The sequence below is a fragment of the Chaetodon auriga genome, chromosome 7 (genome assembly GCF_051107435.1).
Source record: "Chaetodon auriga isolate fChaAug3 chromosome 7, fChaAug3.hap1, whole genome shotgun sequence".
NCBI lineage: Eukaryota > Metazoa > Chordata > Actinopteri > Chaetodontiformes > Chaetodontidae > Chaetodon > Chaetodon auriga.
Genome location: NC_135080.1, coordinates 5,523,402 through 5,539,476, shown reverse-complemented (window position 1 = coordinate 5,539,476; position 16,075 = coordinate 5,523,402). Strand labels below are relative to the sequence as shown.

Below are 16,075 nucleotides of genomic sequence, written 5' to 3'. Positions count from 1 at the left end.
AGTAAACAGGGCAATTGGAAATTACCATGTAAGCCTATGATGCCGGAAATGAGAGGGTGCGGGGGAAGGCATGGGCGATGGGTGTGTACAATCTAGTATGGATGATGCAATTATTTGGGTGTAGTCAAGAGGTGGCATAGGGTTGGGGGTCAGGGCACCTGATAAGTCAAATGGAATATATATATAGTAATACAGGTTTCATTAGGGGTATTTGAGGAACAAAGCATTATTCTCAAGTGTAAGCTCAATGGCTACAACATCTCCCACTCTGAAGGTTTATTGGTAGTGGAGTGGGGGAGGGGTCAATAGTTGGACTCTCTAGGTAAAGACTAATAAGAGGGAGGATGACAGAGAGGGGGACGAAGGAATAAGACAGCACTGTATTGTAATGTGGTGGTGCAGGCGGTGGGGAGTTTGTTGGGGGTGGGGCTTGGGGTGAGAGGCAAACACAATCATCTCTGGGTTTTATTCTACAACGTGGAGTTGCCATGGCAACTGCTTCCATCGTACTTCAGTCAAGATGGCTGCTGCAGTCTGGCGGCAGCAGCAGTGAGCAGGTCAAACAATGCATCTTGTGGGTAACTCTCACTGTCGAGACTGATACAGTCAGGTTAGCTCATAACATGGCTTATAACACACTGACGACAGGAGAATCCAAATTTCTAACTAATTCATCAATTCATTTTTACATTGTAACAAATATAACATCATTATAATATGTCAAATGTGCTATGGCTAAATTATTGTTATTTTATTTAACAGGCTGCCCCTTAATGAAGAGATGTTCTTTGCAGCTGACTGTAACAGTTACCTGCTAATAGATAGCTAAAAATCTAATAAATGAACTTATAGACAGCATGTGATTCAGCAGTTTATCAGGTTTTGAACAAATACTGTAACAATACAAATAATCCAGTAATAAGGATCATCTTACATAGCTGCTCCATATTATTGCTTTGCCAGTTTAAAACGATGTATGATGCATAGCTGATGTAATAATGTTACTCTATTAAAGCCAGTCATTACATAATGGTTTCATTATGTTGTCAGTTATTTAGGATATTATTTTGGCCTTTTAGTAATTCATTGTATGGCTCATGTTATAGAGATAAGAAGACCAACTCTTCTATATGTCCCCTGTATCTCAAATTGAACTGCAAAGTGTTACATGTAATTTGAATGTGAGCAGGACAAAGCACCGTATTTCTTTTGTGTACTTCAGAATAACATCTTGTTCCTCAACAACAGCCCATCACGTGTGCAAAGGACAGACATTCGATGAGGCTGAGAGTGACTCCTCAACAGCAGTTTTCTAACTGTGGACCTTTAATTTTAAGTCTGGTGCATCATCACACATCACAGACATGACAGAGCTGTATAAATATGTTTATTTTCATGAAATGTAAGATGTAAATACCCTTAGATGGAGAGTTACCCAGACTTCAGTGATTCTCTTACCTGTGTTCAGTATAGTTTATACACTGAACAAAGGTATTCATATATATTTATTTACCACTCTTACTGATTAGAAATACAGTTAGAAAGAACAATTTGACAACGCACAATTTAGTGACAGCACTCCGCTTCTCTGTAATTTCCGTGGCTATCCATTTCAGTCTTAAAGATATCTTATGACAAAGCAAAAATCATTCAGATCACACCAGTTGGTGTTTAAGTGAGAACAATACTAAATAGAAGGTACATTTAATTACCTTATTGTTACACTTCAATCAGACAGCTGAGCATAGTCCTAAAAAGCTAAGCTTGTAATTTCTTATGAGCTGCTAAGAGATACCTGTGGTGACAGTTTGAACTTCTATTTGTGTTGGCACAAGCTATAGCTACACTGACACTTGTGGAGCTTGTGGAGACACTGGTGTTCAGGGAGGATGGTTATTTCTCTTACAACAGGCCACCTGGTGTTGGTCCTTCAACCACGGTAATCTCTTCTCAAGTTAATTTGAGATCAGCAACCTTTACTTTGAGACTGACAGTCCATGGTTCAGCTCTGCTCAGATACAGGCTGCCTTTGTAACACTGACCCACTTAAGCCCACAACAAAGGCTGAATTGAGTGAGGCCCTGAAAGCATCCCCAACCTTCTGCATGTATGTAATTCTGTGACAATGACAGAGGAGGGAAAACAAAGAGGCAACAAACAAAGATATTAATCACTGTAAACGAGAGATATAACAATACTGAATTCAAGCACATACAAGTAGTCATTTATCAAAGTATCAAAAATAACAATCAAACCAAGATTTCAGAGAGTGTATCTCTGCTCTCTTACTCACGCTCAACATTCACTGACTTTCTTTACACATTCTGCAAGACCATCGTACATTTCAATCCAGGCAAAGAACACACACTGTAAGTATTAACCCATTCATCCACCCAATGAGGACAATGCCATACCAGGAAGGGAATATTAATAATGCGGGGCTAAAAATTAGGAAAAATGTTTTACAGTGAGTGCACCCATCGTTCTTTTGTTTACTAGACTGGAAATCAACAACACCCCTCTCTTCTGAGCAACAGTTTACCATGATGCAGACATATCCTGCCATCTAGTGGTACAACATACAAAATGACCATCTTCCTCACACACATCCTTCAATCACTTTCCTGGAACCTTCTGTCCTTTGCTTTACAACCTCATTATCAATTTACAAATGGAACATAAAAAAAAATAACACTACATCATCACCATGATGACAGTGACAAGTAACACTAAAGTTACATGTGCTTCCCTGACTTTAAATTATACATCTTTCAAAGCTTATACACCAGAATCACCACCCTTGTGGACACTTTCTTTGTTGTTCTGCAGTTTGCTCAGATCTCCAAGACGTTTCAAAAAACCAAAAAATAATCCAGGGGTTTCAGTCTTAATCCATGTACTCTTGGGGGGAATATTTTCATTATTCCTCTGCAAGTGGTTGTCTGTGGGTTCCACTGATTTCTCATCTTGGTTTTGCTCCCATAGCCCTTCATCTGGAACACAGGTTAGAGAAACATCTGGCTTGCTTTTCTTCTCTGCTGATGGAGAATTCTGGTCTTGAGCAGCAGATTTTCTTAAATTATAGGATACATCATTAAAGTCAAACACTTGCTTTGAGGGATTGTGTCCAGCACCCTCTGCTGGCAGTGTCCCTTTTACTCTTGATGCAGAATTTGGAGTTTTGACTGGAGGCTGAGCCCATGGATTATCATCCTCTTCCTCAGTTTTAGGGACTTTACTGGGTAGAGTATGGCGCCTGCCAAGGTTACGTTTTGAGGAGGACAGAGGATTGAGTAAAAATCTAACTAAATCCTCATTGGCTGGGTCTCCAGGATACCTGTCCGAGTCCTCGTCGAAAGTGTGTTGACGAGGTAAAACGCTGGTTGCACCAGGAGATTTCTGATTTTCCAAAGAATATTCTGCAGATGAGACGCTGCCACGGCTGTTCTGAAAATGCAAAACTTTTTTAGATGCTTCACGCAACTTCTGGGCCTCCTCCTCATTATTGTCCTGTAGATCTTCCTCGCCATCATCAGCGGAGGCTGAGAAAGATCTGCCTGAGGAGGAAACGCTGGTGGTCCTATTTACTGGGTGTGTAAAACCTTTAGAGTCCTCTGTTCTTGAAGTTTTCATCTCTTCTTCATGAGGAATGCTGCCTTTTGCCTCGCTGTCCTTGCTGTCATACTGGTCTTTCTGTGGTGAGGAATTCTCTGTGAGCACATCTGCTGAATTCCACTCTTTTCTGCCAATTTCCTTCACTCTAAAAGAGCCTCCTCTCTTTTGATTGCCAGCAGGGAGGTTTACCTGAGAAGTAATTTCTGATAGGCTCCCGCTGTTGGGGCTGCCACTCGTGGGACTTCCATAAGAGGATGAGGGCCTTCCAGATCTTCTCCTAGAGACACGTTTGGTAAGAAAGTTTTGCAATATGGACTCTAAAGCAATTCCTTCCATTTCCCTGTCTCTACTGGAGCAGGTAGCAGTAGACCTGCGCTTGGCAGCACTCTGCAATCTGTCTCTGTGCCTTCGCTGCACCTCTGCCACCTCGCGAGACCTGTTTTCCTGCAGAAAATGACACACAGTTAGTGGATAAAGCAGGAGGGTTGGGTTTTTTTTAACCTCAGCTAAGGGAAACATGCCAGTAAACAAGCTTACCTGCATAGCACACATAAATTTCTCACAAAAGGAGTTGAAAATGGAGCAACATTCATCCAGTTTGAATTTTTGGGGGTCTTCACAGAAGTAGTCTGCCACAGAGTCACTCACTGACTGCAATTCCTGGAGCTCAGCTTTTATTTCTTCCAAGCAAGCCTCTGCCTCCTAAATGGAGCCCGAGTCAAAGCGTTAGAACATGTAATCACCATTGAAACCCACACAAGCTGGGCTGAAAAGGCTTCCTCACCTTTAGAAAGTCCTCCATCTGTGCCTTTAGGTCTTCCTGCTTCAAACTGTCTGCTTTGGCATCTTGCAGTTTCTTTACTTGTCTGTCAAACTCTGCTTCAATTTCACCTTTATTTATTCTAACAGAATGAAAACACAACTTCTTATGGTGCAGCTGATACAAAGACAGTAAAATTATGCCTTTAGAACAAGATTGTTTACCTCGCTGCAGCCTCAATGTGTTTGAGCTGTTCTGGAAATTTAAGCAGGTCCATGTCTGCCTTCTGAGCTTGCTGTGGTGAATACAAAAGTTTACATGAAAATCACACTTCACAAAGTGAAAAACTGACACTACATTAGAATCTGATAAAAGTAATAAACACCACTTACCATCACAACATAATGCATAAGATTCATTCCAGGTTTGTTTGCTTTGGTGTCTGCTAACTTCAACAGAGAGGCCATTCGGAAGCCAACTGCACTGCCTGCATAACCACCCTGTGATCAAATCAATTAAAGCTGACTCAGAGGTGCACAAACAAAAAAGAAAGTCATCCACGATGCAACGATCACATGCTATACACTCACTGCATTCATGTAATTTCCAGTCTTCAGTACCAGGCGAATGACAGAATGGAGATGGTCTGACTCCAGCAGCTCTAAAAGAAGACACGTGGTAATTTCTGAGTCTACACAGGTTTAAAACAATCTTTTATGAGTCTGATCAATTGAAATTCCAGAAAAAAAACAAATAATACCCTTTCCAGCAGCTGTCAAAGTGCTGATGAAATCTTTTATTTCATTCATGAGGGGGAAAAATTCCTCCTTGAGCACCAAGCAGCTGAGGCGCTCTTCATAACTAACAGACACAACATTTCAATCATTAGTAAACTACCAGACATTTAACATTTGTAATACATGGAATTACATTCAGGTGACTCACCTGGGAATCTTAACCAGCATTAGCATAAACAGATCTGCTTCAGGGAGAGCAGATTCATCACCTTTAAAACTGACCAGCTGCCTCTCCTACATTCATTGAAAGAGACAAAAACAAGAGAGGTACAAGCAAAAAGATTTAGGGATTTACAGAACAAATGAGACACATTAAAAAAAATCTAAGCAGTCATAGTACCTCCCCTTCATCCGGCAGCAGCTTGCACAGCTCCCTCAGTTTTCCAGAAGCAAAACTGTGATTACTTCCTGATTTAATTTCTCCGATCATGTCTTTTACAGGCCTGTGGAGGGAGGTGGAGAGACAGACAGAGTTCATATCTTTAGTCATCGGTGTGTGTCAACCTTAACACCACTTCTTTAGAAAAGTTGAGCTGCTGACACCAACAAGCCTCTGCCTGCTCAAATAGCTTTGCGAAATAAAGATCTGATGTCAGTCCTCAGAAAAACACTGCATGGGACATTAGAATGATGGGATATCCTTCAGCAGCAAACTTGTTTGACATTCTTTGTTAGTTGGGTACAAATGTTTGAGGCTATTCTTAACAGCTGTTTCATATTTTTTGCATTTCCTGTTAGAGCTGTTGCATATGCCAAACAGCCTTAGGCAATACATTTACAATGCCTCTCAGTAATTAATGTGTGGGTTACCAGTGAGGTAACCTGTTGGTGCTGCAGAACAGTGTGGATCAGACCTGCCAGGACTTGTCGGTTTCCAAAGGTTTGTGAACATGAGGCAGCCATGTTTCAGACTAATCTGTCTGCCTTATCCGATGTTATTTTACAGTGGAACACGTTGAGTGTTGTGCAAAAACAATCACACCTTAAGAATACTACCACTGACTCACCGCTTGAATTGCTTTAGGAAAATTCCAATGTTCATGCTCCTCTTGGAGCTGAGGATGGAAACCTGGGAGTGGAAACAGACACAGAGCTGGATATGATCGGCTTGTCAGTTGCTAAAATAATTTCAGTATTGGTTTAAGCTTGTCGTTTGTATCATAGATACCTCAGCTTTCCAAACAGACAGCCCATTCCAAAGGTTAACAATTCTTTGAGTTGATTGTATTGAACAATCAGGGAAAAGATACCATTTTGCAATAGTGACATATTTTTTTCAGTGTCTCTGTGTCTCTTGGAAACAGGGACACAGGCCAAAGTAAAAGTTTGGTAACCGACTCTAACCCACTTTTGTGAGACAACCACCCTTGATTGTTCTACAAAATAAATGACAGGGTAAGTTAAAAATACACATGCAAAAAAAAACCAAAAAACTTGTTTATGGTTGATCTGGCTTAAGACCTGCCTTTAAATGCATGGCAATAAATGCAGTTTATTATATACAGCAGCCTGAATACAGAGCACAAGAGGGTTTTTATGCAGAATAATGCCCTTCCTTTAGCAAACAGATATGAAGAATAGTGAGACTCCACCCTTGTATTGTGTTATCCTAAATCAAAACCCAGTGTTGACAGCCAATGACGTGATATAAGAATTTCTTATAAGGGTAGAGTGAAAAAAAAAAGTATCACTATATTCCAGTTTCCTAAAAATTACATGGACTGTGATTTATGGCATACGCAGAATGAGTTCAACAGAGACGACTCTTATCCACATCTGATAGTGTGTTGCAATAGTGGTTTTAGGTATGAGCTGTGGAAGAAAATGGAAGAATGTTTATCTTAACTGCAAGCCTGGAGAAAAATATTTATCCAGGTCACAAGAACTGGTCTTGATATCTCAGCATTACGTAACAGAAAGCACGAAGCATTTCAATGTCTTCAAGTGTTACTCTGATTCAGCAAAGTGTGAAACCTGTATCCTGTGGCTGGTTGCACTCACCATTTCGCCTCCTGGGGCAGCAGTTGGCAGGCCCCTCAGACTCTGACGGTTCAGGGCCTTGAGTTTTTGCTGGCCCTGCTTGTGACTGAAGAGCTCCTCCATGTGATCAGTGTCCAGCTCATATTCCTCATCAGTCTTATCTGCTGTCCAGATGTTGTGCTTTCCTATCACGCTGTGTTTTGGAAGGGTTTCCCAGTTGAAATTGCGCATCTTGGAGCTTCGGCGTCCCCCCTTGGCAATAATGCCCGCGCCATGTAGGGATGGAGGGAGGCCAGGGGCTGGAGGTGGAGGAGGAGGAGGTGGTAGTGGTGGAGGAGGTGGTGGTGGTGGTGGCGGAGGTGGTGGAGCAGGTGGACCTCCTGGTTGCATCTTTTGTCAAGGAGCTCTCAGCAGCTTTGGGATGCTATCATGGTCTCAGCCACACATACAGGCAGGATTAACGCCAATAAAGAGCAAAATATAAGCCGGTCTGAATCACCGTTTAATGTGCTGCAGAGGCTGTGCTGACGGGATTTGTCCAAAATGTCGTCAGTTAGGATGATGCATTCCGACTGAAAGACACAGAACAGGGCGTGTAGGCTGTGACTGTACGCTTCGTCTTTAGCCACGGTTAAATCATTCACTTTCTCCTAAAATTAATGATTAATGTAGTGTAGTGAAAGACTGGCAAAAAATTATGAAAGGTATTAGAAATATCTATGATACATTAAGAATCATAAAAGAGAAATTACACCAAACCTATCATAACACTGACTTCTTGTTATGGGATGGTCACTGGCATCTATTGAGCTATTGAACATGTTAAGTCCTGTCCAGACTGACTGAGTTAGTTACTCTAGACGCCTATTCGGCAAAAACATTGTGTGAATAAAAAACATACAGAATTAGAAATAATAAAGGCCAAATTGTAGCTTGTAATGGCCTGGTTGTATTCTGCATCCACCTAACCTCATCCACCTTAATGTTTAAACTGCTGAAACTACAGTTTCTTACACTGTTCGTTAATAATCTAACATTAGGCCTGTTGTCAGGTAGTTACACATCAGGAAGCCAGAAGACAGCTTACCTCTGTTTTTGATCCATTGTCGCTTTTTCCTCGTTCTCGGTCTTCTCCCTCCGTCGTCCTGTTGAAACTTACCTGGAACGAATGTCGAAACTACCTGCGTGCAAATGACACGCCCAGGTAAACCAGGAAGTGGGTGTGTCATCAAGCGGAGTCCGCATGTCGTGTAGTCTGCAGCCCGCAGACACACGCATTTGTCGATCCGTGACAGTCCGTATCTTCACGGTAGGAGATGTGGGCTAACCCTAACCCTTGGGCTTGTTGGCTGGAGTTTGTGGCCGCGCTGTGTTTTCTGTCCAGCTGTCACGAGCCGTCCACCCCCTCCAGCTGATAGGAAAGAAAATTGATTTCCTTAAGAGGTTTGCAGGCTTTTACCACTAACACACAGTGTCGTCTATCTGAATGCGTGATGGTGGTCAGACTGGCCTTTACCTGTTTGCAGGATTAATCGATCAACTGCAAGCTCTTCAGCTCAACAACAACTCATATTAGAGTACAGTTTGACAGGAGAGGAGATAAGCGATGGGTTTATGGGATCAATTGTGTTTTAATATGATATTCTGCTTAAATGCGAGAGCATTCGGAAGCTCTTTTCAGATTAGTTTTATTTGCAGGGGAGCTGACAGAGAGAACACGAGAACATGTTTAGGATTTTAATGATGTTGTATTGCCATGTTGGAAGGTTTAATCTGATGCGTACACCTACACAAAGAACACATCCAGCTTGTTTGAGATGCTGTCAGTTGCCTTGTGAAAATAACAATCGGTTAAACTACAACTTTATTCAACATTCCTCAAGTTCACTGAGGAGAACTCAACATCAGATGACCGACAGTGACACAGAAAAAAAAAGACAAGAAAAATATACTCTAACATTCAGTCCTTGAAGAGATGCTGAAACTTGTATTGTAGCCCAGAACACAGTGGTTTCATGTCCCGCATTCCCATTCACTGTATTGTCATGTACATAATTTGGAGCCATACATATTAAGTATAATCATTCAAAGCCTGACACCAAATCAGTGAGATAAACAAGACACACACAGCAGATAAAAAGAGTTAACAGTGGTCCACAGGATGTGATTAGTATCTGTCCAACTCATCACATCTACCACTGATAAATACTTGAATATTAGAAATACTGCAACTGCTTAAACATTTCTAACATCATGAGTTTGTCATAAGTTTCAATGAGCCTTGCTACAGTAAGCTGAACTAGACCTTCAAATAATGAAAGTGTCATTTGATGATTATGAAATAAGATAAAGTCATGGAAGGCATGTTCGAGGTAAATCAGACTGTATTATCATGTACATACTGGTGCCATACATGTTACATATATTGTGAGTTTTCTGCACATAATCCGTGAGAGCGTCCTCTATCAAACTGACAGATCTGTGTCAACTGCACAGTGAAACAGAACATCCAGCAGATTTTATTGGAAATGCAGAACAAGACAATCAGCTGACTATAACTCAAAGAAATGTATATAACATACAATGTTGTGTACAAACAGATTGGTAAATAAATAACACAACATAAGAAAAATGTACTCATACATTCTGTCGCAGAAGAGAAACTGAGACTTGTAACCTGTAATACACGCGGTGTCACATGTTTTCAGTCTTCCCATTTCCAGATTGTGTTTCAAAATTTCACACTTCAACAATGCGTCTCAAAGGGTGTAATGTTTGGTTGCACACTGGCGCCTCCTTTTGAAAAAAAAGTCAATAAACCAAGAGATGCATTATATTTTGATTTCTTTATGATAGTTGAGATGTTTCTATTCATCGGTGAAGCATCCAGTATATGGATTGATGCTGAGTTCAGGCTTATTTCCATGTGTAAACTCTGGAGTAAACAAGACTGATTCTTGTAACTGTGCTGGATTCATCGGGACACACCTGAAGGTATCCACAATTTCGAAGATCGAACTAATTGCAATTGTATATTAGGTTAAAGAAAATCACTATATTCACTATATATATATATATATATATAATCCCTTCTATGCATGTAAACTGACCATTCAAGTCGGTATTCCACAGTGATATTAGAAATATAGTGGGATAACTTTGAAAATGATGCTATATCCTGATGTCATTGATTTAAATCTGTTTAACAAAATTTGAAAAATATGGTTCAGTCATGCACACTCAAGAAAAATAAATACAATTTCAGAGGATATTTCATAACATTTTTGACATTATCCCACTAACTTGCCAATCTTACTTGTGGAATTCCTCCTTTGTGATATACTCTGAAATACTGAAGATCACACTTAAGACAACATTAAAAACAACAAAATAATGCATGTGCAAAACTGCCAAGGGGTATCTCCACAACAGAAGACTATACTGTACATAAATAAGAAGTGATATCCATGTAAATGATTGTGCTACCTAAAGCATAAGAAAGTAAGAAAAGGTCATTTTGTGACTAAAATCCTAAATACAACAGAAAATGTTGTTCCATCTATGTAATAGGTGATACTGAAAACATTACAAAAGAGATATCTCATGTTTTTCTTCATCACTGGCAGCTACAGCTCCTACAATATACTCCTCTACGCATTTAATTCTTGTCCATCTAACCACAATGTCAAGTTCTCCACTGACGGGCGCGTCTCTGCACATCTCAAACAGCTGAACCGTGAGCGCTCTTTACTGCTCCTCCAGCCAGGATGGCTTGTCTGATCCTGGGGGCTTTAGCTTTACATTGAACTGTATTAGAGTTTGTTCCAACTGCTGCTGGTTGCCAGCAAAGTAAGCAGAGATGGCATTATGGAAGAGAAGCAGCTGCTTGTGCATCACCTTCACCTAGAAGGAAAAAGAAGAGGGAAATTGTGCCATTACGAACACAGTTTCAGCCGTTTACAGGAGAGCACAGCACACGTACATCCATGAACTAGCTGCTCCGATTATTTTCTGGGGACTCAACCTAAAAGCATCTTACATCCCTCTTAGCTGTATTCCCGAGAGTCAAGCAGGCTTTTTAAGATATTTTAGACATGAGAAGTCGGATGAAAAGACAAATGCTTATTTTTATCCTTCTCATTTTTCATTAATTTGGCAAAAACTCCTAATATAAAAAAATGTATTTTATGGTTTTAACAGTGAGGATCACAGATCTGTATTAAACAGACCAAAATGAGGCATTCTCTCTCTTTACTGAGCCTGTGCATGAAGACGCCTGCCTGCTTCTTTGGGCTTGACCTGGTCTACCTCAACAGATGCATAACGTACATAATAGCTGAAATCTTTAACACTGGACAGATCAAGAGCTTCACAACATTCTATCTATCCTAAGTATGTTGCTTTTTCCACATTCAGAAAGATGTCCCAAAAACAAAGCTGGACACCTGGCTGAAAAGCAGTGTTTTTCTGCCCTTGCTGGTTGACAGTTTCAAGCCTGTTTACACCCAACAGTGATGTGACAGGGTCCTGCAGTACACCTACACATCACTGCAGCAAGGTGAGGTGTTAAACTGCTGGAGGTCAGCAAAAGCAAAAGCATTTCAAGGAAAAAGAAAACTGCAAACCTTGTTTTCCTCCAGGAATTTGAGCTTGATGGTGACGTCACTACGCAGCCTTTCATATTTGTCTCTGTGGATCTGGTAGTCATGCTGAGCCATCTCAATGCGGACCATGGTAGCTGCATCTCTAGGGCCCAAACTCAGCTCCTCCAGATCAGAACGGTAGGCATCAAACTCAAGTCTGTGCACAAAAACAGTTAAAGCCGTCAAACGTGATTACCCAACAGGAATTCAGATTCTATTTCCCAGTGGGATGTCAGAGTTTGTTACCTTGCATTTTCATACAGCTTAATGGTCATCAGAGTATCCTCCATTGTTTTGTTGACCAGGGTGTTGACACTGGACACGAAGAAGTTGATGGCACCGAGCAGAGCCTCGCCGTTCTTACACAACAGCTTTTGTGTTTCTGCATTATATCCAAACTCGTCCTGCAGAGAAACACTGAAATTTTACCTGCCAGCGTTATTTTCATGTCACATCACACAGGAAGCTTTGCCAATACTCTACCTGCAGCTCTGGAGACTTCTGGCTGAGGTCGGTGAAGCTATCTCCTAGAGCCTGTTGTGTCTGCACCATGCTTTGAAAATGACAGGTGAGCGCAGTGGCCAGTCTTAAGATGTTTTCATACTTGTTCTTGGTGTCTCTTAGCACGTCAATCTGAGCCTCCAGTTCCAGGTCTACTGTTCGTGAACCTCGTCCAAACCTCTCTGAGAACATCTGCTTTGTACACTGCGGAGTGGACATGAACAGAGGTTATGTTAAACACAGTGTAAAACATATTCTGATGCAGTTAAGGTTGTATAAATACATTTTGTCTAACTTAATGAAAAACCTATGAAGACTACAGTGATTACAGTTGACATTTTGACAGAAAAACAAGAAAAGAATAACTCGAGTGCCATTTCAGTGAAGTACATTACACTATATACATACAATGCAGTTTTATGGGTGCAATGCAAAGAGGGATACACTGGACCAACATATCCATTGCATCAGTTTTTGCAAACTGTAGCTACGCATAATGACACAATACCTTGTATGTGTTTATGCCCCATTTCTTTACACTGTCCAACTTCTCCACCGCCACGCCACGGGAAACTTCTTCAGTTGAATTACCAGCGTTATGGTTCGATGAGCCTAACAGAAGAAACAACAATGTACACTCAAATGAATGCTATCCTATCAAAGTTATCAAAGTTTACGAGGCAGAGGTTTACTGAAATTGCACGGGTCATGACAGTGAGTGAGGACAGCGTGGACATGATGATGAGCCTGGTAATACCTGCATGCTGCTCTGTGTGCTGGGCAAGTCGACCGGCTGCAGATTGGCTGTGAGGCAAGCTAACACCCCTGGATTTCATGCGAATGTCTGAAATGAGTATGGCGGTGATAAAGAGTGAGGATGAGGAGAAGGCATGGAGTGAAATCTGAGTCAAGAAAGCTTGGCAGTGATATGTGCAGCTGAACAGCGGAGTACGTAGACTGAAAAAAAAATGTCAGGCTCTGTGATGGAGGATGCATAATAAGTTGGAGTTAAAAAGGATTTGACATAATCCACCATGCAGGGTTCTCATGCAGAATAAAAGGATTTACAAACAAGATGAAAATGGACTTCATGGGATGAAAGGTAATTACCAAGCAATGACACAACAGTCATCCAAAGTGCATTTTACAGTACAAAAGAGGACATTCTTATTAGACATTTTAAGTGACAGCCCTGTAATATCATGTTAGTGTTTCGCTAAATTTGAAAGCTGCAAAAACATTTCTTGTTGCTGAAGCTGTGAGTTGAAGAAGTACAAGCAAGGTCGCAAACAACTCCCTCGGTCAAGCAACACCAAAACCTCTTACAAGGGGCCAAAACAGACCAACATATAAAGGTTAACGTAGAAAACAAAAAAAGGGTCGTTGGAATGCACTGCCACCTGGTCCTGGTGCAGGGGCTCGTCTTCTGTCCAGATACTCTGGGTTGAAGCGAACTGCAGGCCCTATGGGATATGGATGTTTGCAATATGAACCAGGAGCCTAAAGACGAGCATCTGTCTAGTGACACATCAGAACAGACGGAGGAAAAGCCCTCGCTTTGGTTTCTTAAAGAGGCATTAAGTATCGAGTTGTTTCAGTGACTTGCAGTGTTGACAGATCTCTGGCACAGAGCATGGCAGGCTGCATCAGAAATAGACAGCATGTCTGTGTGAGTGTGTGTGTGTGTAAGCTGCGTGACAACCCTATTAAATGTAGAGTTATTAGCATAATTTTAAGATATGGTACAGCTACTGTTACTTAATGCACCTTGCAAGTCATGATATCTTTGCAGCGCAAACTGTGTGAAGAATAATCAACAAAGCAAACGCTGTGAAGGATGGGGTTCGGGTTTTCCGGCAGTACCTTTGATGGTGCTGGTAGGAATGATGCCCCCGGCAGGTCCTCCATAACCTCCTGAGACAATGCTGGTTTCATTCAGGTTGGGTCCAGACACCATCACCTGCTGCAAATCCTGATGGATTTACAACAAAATACTGGTAAGAAATATGGTTTAGAGGCCAGGAGATGTACAGCACATGGGCAGGAGAGTGCAAATTAAAAGAATGAGCACCATAATTAATTTTTACATTATCACTTTAAAAATATCTCCAAAACTGTTATTATTATTGTTGTTGTTGTTGTTGTTGTTGTTGTGATAGACAGGTGTATAATTTGCTATATTCCAAACTTAATATATAGAAATAGGATCGTGGGAACAAGGATTTGACTTTTCTTCAAATGTATAGAAGGCATGCAGTTTGTTGTCAACCGAAACCAAGTGATTTTAGTCAACCTACACAGAGACCACACCAAGAGGTTACTTATGTGCTTTTTTTATTCGGTAATGGTGGCCCTCAGTATGACTTTCCTCACACAGACACACACACATAATGATGCACTACAGTTTTATCGACTGCTTGTCACGCAGAAGCTGATACGAAAGCATCCTGTCAGAATGACTCCCTGTCCATGCTCCTAACACATCACTCCCTGTTGCAGGTATTGGTGGTGATAGTAGTTAATAGCTACAGTGCATACTAGCTGCAGGCCTGTGCATGGTTAGGTAACAGCTGGCCTACCCAGCCTTAGTCCTAGACTGTGCTGTCACGTGAAAAAGGACAGAGAACCACAAACTGAGCACAACATTGCACTTCAGATTTAAAAAGACATTGTCAGTGAGACAATATGACGAGCTGACCTGCTCCAGGCTGTCATCCTCTGGCAGAGTCCCTGTGTCTCCATTGCTGTTAATGGGTATCTCCATGGTAGCAGCCTTGCTCATGATACTGTCTGCCATCATGAAATCTCTGCAAGACAGCACCAAACACTGACACATAAAGATGGGTTCATGCCTGTAGTTTGACAAAACGATGATCATAAAGCGATCTAACCCACATCAGCGCGAAATAACAGATTGCTTGCACTGATGCTAACGTGGCTGGCTAATATCAGCGGTGCTGATGTGGCTGGCTAGAGGGCTACTACCTGGCAGCTGAGTTAGCTTCCTTCACCACTGGCAACCTGATATTGGAGGCAAGTCCAGACGTCCGAAGGAGCAACAAACTGTTGTTTGCTCAGACCTTAAGTGCACCGTTGTCTTTAATTATCACTCAATGCTACATCCATGATTATTTTTCCTGCAACGCTCTGCCTGCTCCCATGAACCTCAGCCAGAAAATCCCTGCATCCAGCAAGCTAGCAGCTTTAGTAGTATAACTTCGAAATAAAAGTTTGTGGCATTTTTATTCTATTGTAAATCAAGTGGTCGGGCATGAAAAGCAAAGCAATGCGAAGAAAATATATAATTTATGTTGTTTACTGTGTTTTATTTTACAAATGAGTCGTTGGAAGCGTTCACTATAGCGATATGCTCTTATTTTGAAGCATAATACCTTTAACGTAACATTATCGTCAGCCACCTCCCCCGCTCCATCTTCCACGTCGTGCTGTGCTGACGTAGCTTTTATTCCTAAACTGCACTACCATCAAGCTCCCGAAGATGTCACTAACAGCTTACTGCCGAGCAAAAACAAACCCTGACAGGTCTCACATTGTAACTCTTCATCAGTAACTCCAGGAGGGCGCCGGCCCCTCACATGTTATGAGTATTAATCATTAGGAGCAAGGTTGTTGCGTCCTGCCTGTTACATTGATTGCAATATCTCTTGAAATCAAACTGTATAAATACGGTCGTTTGTTTTGAGATGTGAAAAGCCTTGAGATAGGCCTCACCCCAGTAAACTGACCACACTTGCAATTATTTGCCTCATTTGTTTCAA

The 16,075-nt window shown here is 41.4% G+C and overlaps 2 protein-coding genes across 3 annotated transcripts; both read right to left on the bottom strand.

Moving 5' to 3' along the window:
- Positions 1–1,074: 1,074 nt before the first annotated feature.
- Positions 1,075–8,305, bottom strand: LOC143322967 (uncharacterized). The gene is made up of 12 exons (XM_076734443.1): positions 8,240–8,305; positions 7,174–7,724; positions 6,180–6,241; positions 5,513–5,615; positions 5,321–5,406; positions 5,136–5,236; positions 4,966–5,036; positions 4,768–4,875; positions 4,600–4,670; positions 4,400–4,517; positions 4,153–4,317; positions 1,075–4,059 (listed from the first exon to the last, which is right to left on the bottom strand). The coding sequence occupies exons 2-12, from the start codon at positions 7,540–7,542 to the stop codon at positions 2,779–2,781; spliced, it is 2,535 nt and encodes an 844-aa protein (XP_076590558.1). The 5' UTR covers positions 7,543–7,724; positions 8,240–8,305; the 3' UTR covers positions 1,075–2,778.
- Positions 8,306–9,648: 1,343 nt separating this feature from the next.
- LOC143323767 (arfaptin-2-like) lies at positions 9,649–15,485 on the bottom strand. Of its 2 annotated transcripts, XM_076735831.1 has the most exons (9): positions 15,282–15,477; positions 14,995–15,103; positions 14,160–14,268; positions 13,054–13,140; positions 12,805–12,908; positions 12,279–12,500; positions 12,042–12,199; positions 11,778–11,952; positions 9,649–11,055 (listed from the first exon to the last, which is right to left on the bottom strand). In XM_076735831.1, the coding sequence occupies exons 2-9, from the start codon at positions 15,094–15,096 to the stop codon at positions 10,900–10,902; spliced, it is 1,113 nt and encodes a 370-aa protein (XP_076591946.1). In that variant the 5' UTR covers positions 15,097–15,103; positions 15,282–15,477; the 3' UTR covers positions 9,649–10,899. The 2 variants fall into 2 exon arrangements, with proteins under 2 accessions (XP_076591946.1, XP_076591947.1); XM_076735832.1 differs by lacking the exon at positions 13,054–13,140 and having other exon boundaries at positions 15,282–15,485.
- Between the last annotated feature and the right edge of the window lie 590 nt (positions 15,486–16,075).

What these genes read in the sequence shown, in the direction of transcription:
- LOC143322967 (XM_076734443.1), bottom strand. Translation starts at nt 7,542, where the DNA reads ATGCAACCAGGAGGTCCACCTGCTCCACCACCTCCGCCACCACCACCA. An exon ending in AGATGGAGGACTTTCTAAAG is followed by an intron (nt 4,318 to 4,399) that starts GTGAGGAAGCCT and finishes GGCTCCATTTAG; the next exon opens with GAGGCAGAGGCTTGCTTGGA. An exon ending in AATTTATGTGTGCTATGCAG is followed by an intron (nt 4,060 to 4,152) that starts GTAAGCTTGTTT and finishes CATTTTCTGCAG; the next exon opens with GAAAACAGGTCTCGCGAGGT.
- LOC143323767 (XM_076735831.1), bottom strand. Translation starts at nt 15,096, where the DNA reads ATGATGGCAGACAGTATCATGAGCAAGGCTGCTACCATGGAGATACCC. An exon ending in AGAAGTCTCCAGAGCTGCAG is followed by an intron (nt 12,200 to 12,278) that starts GTAGAGTATTGG and finishes GTTTCTCTGCAG; the next exon opens with GACGAGTTTGGATATAATGC. An exon ending in AATTCCTGGAGGAAAACAAG is followed by an intron (nt 11,056 to 11,777) that starts GTTTGCAGTTTT and finishes TTTTCCTTCTAG; the next exon opens with GTGAAGGTGATGCACAAGCA.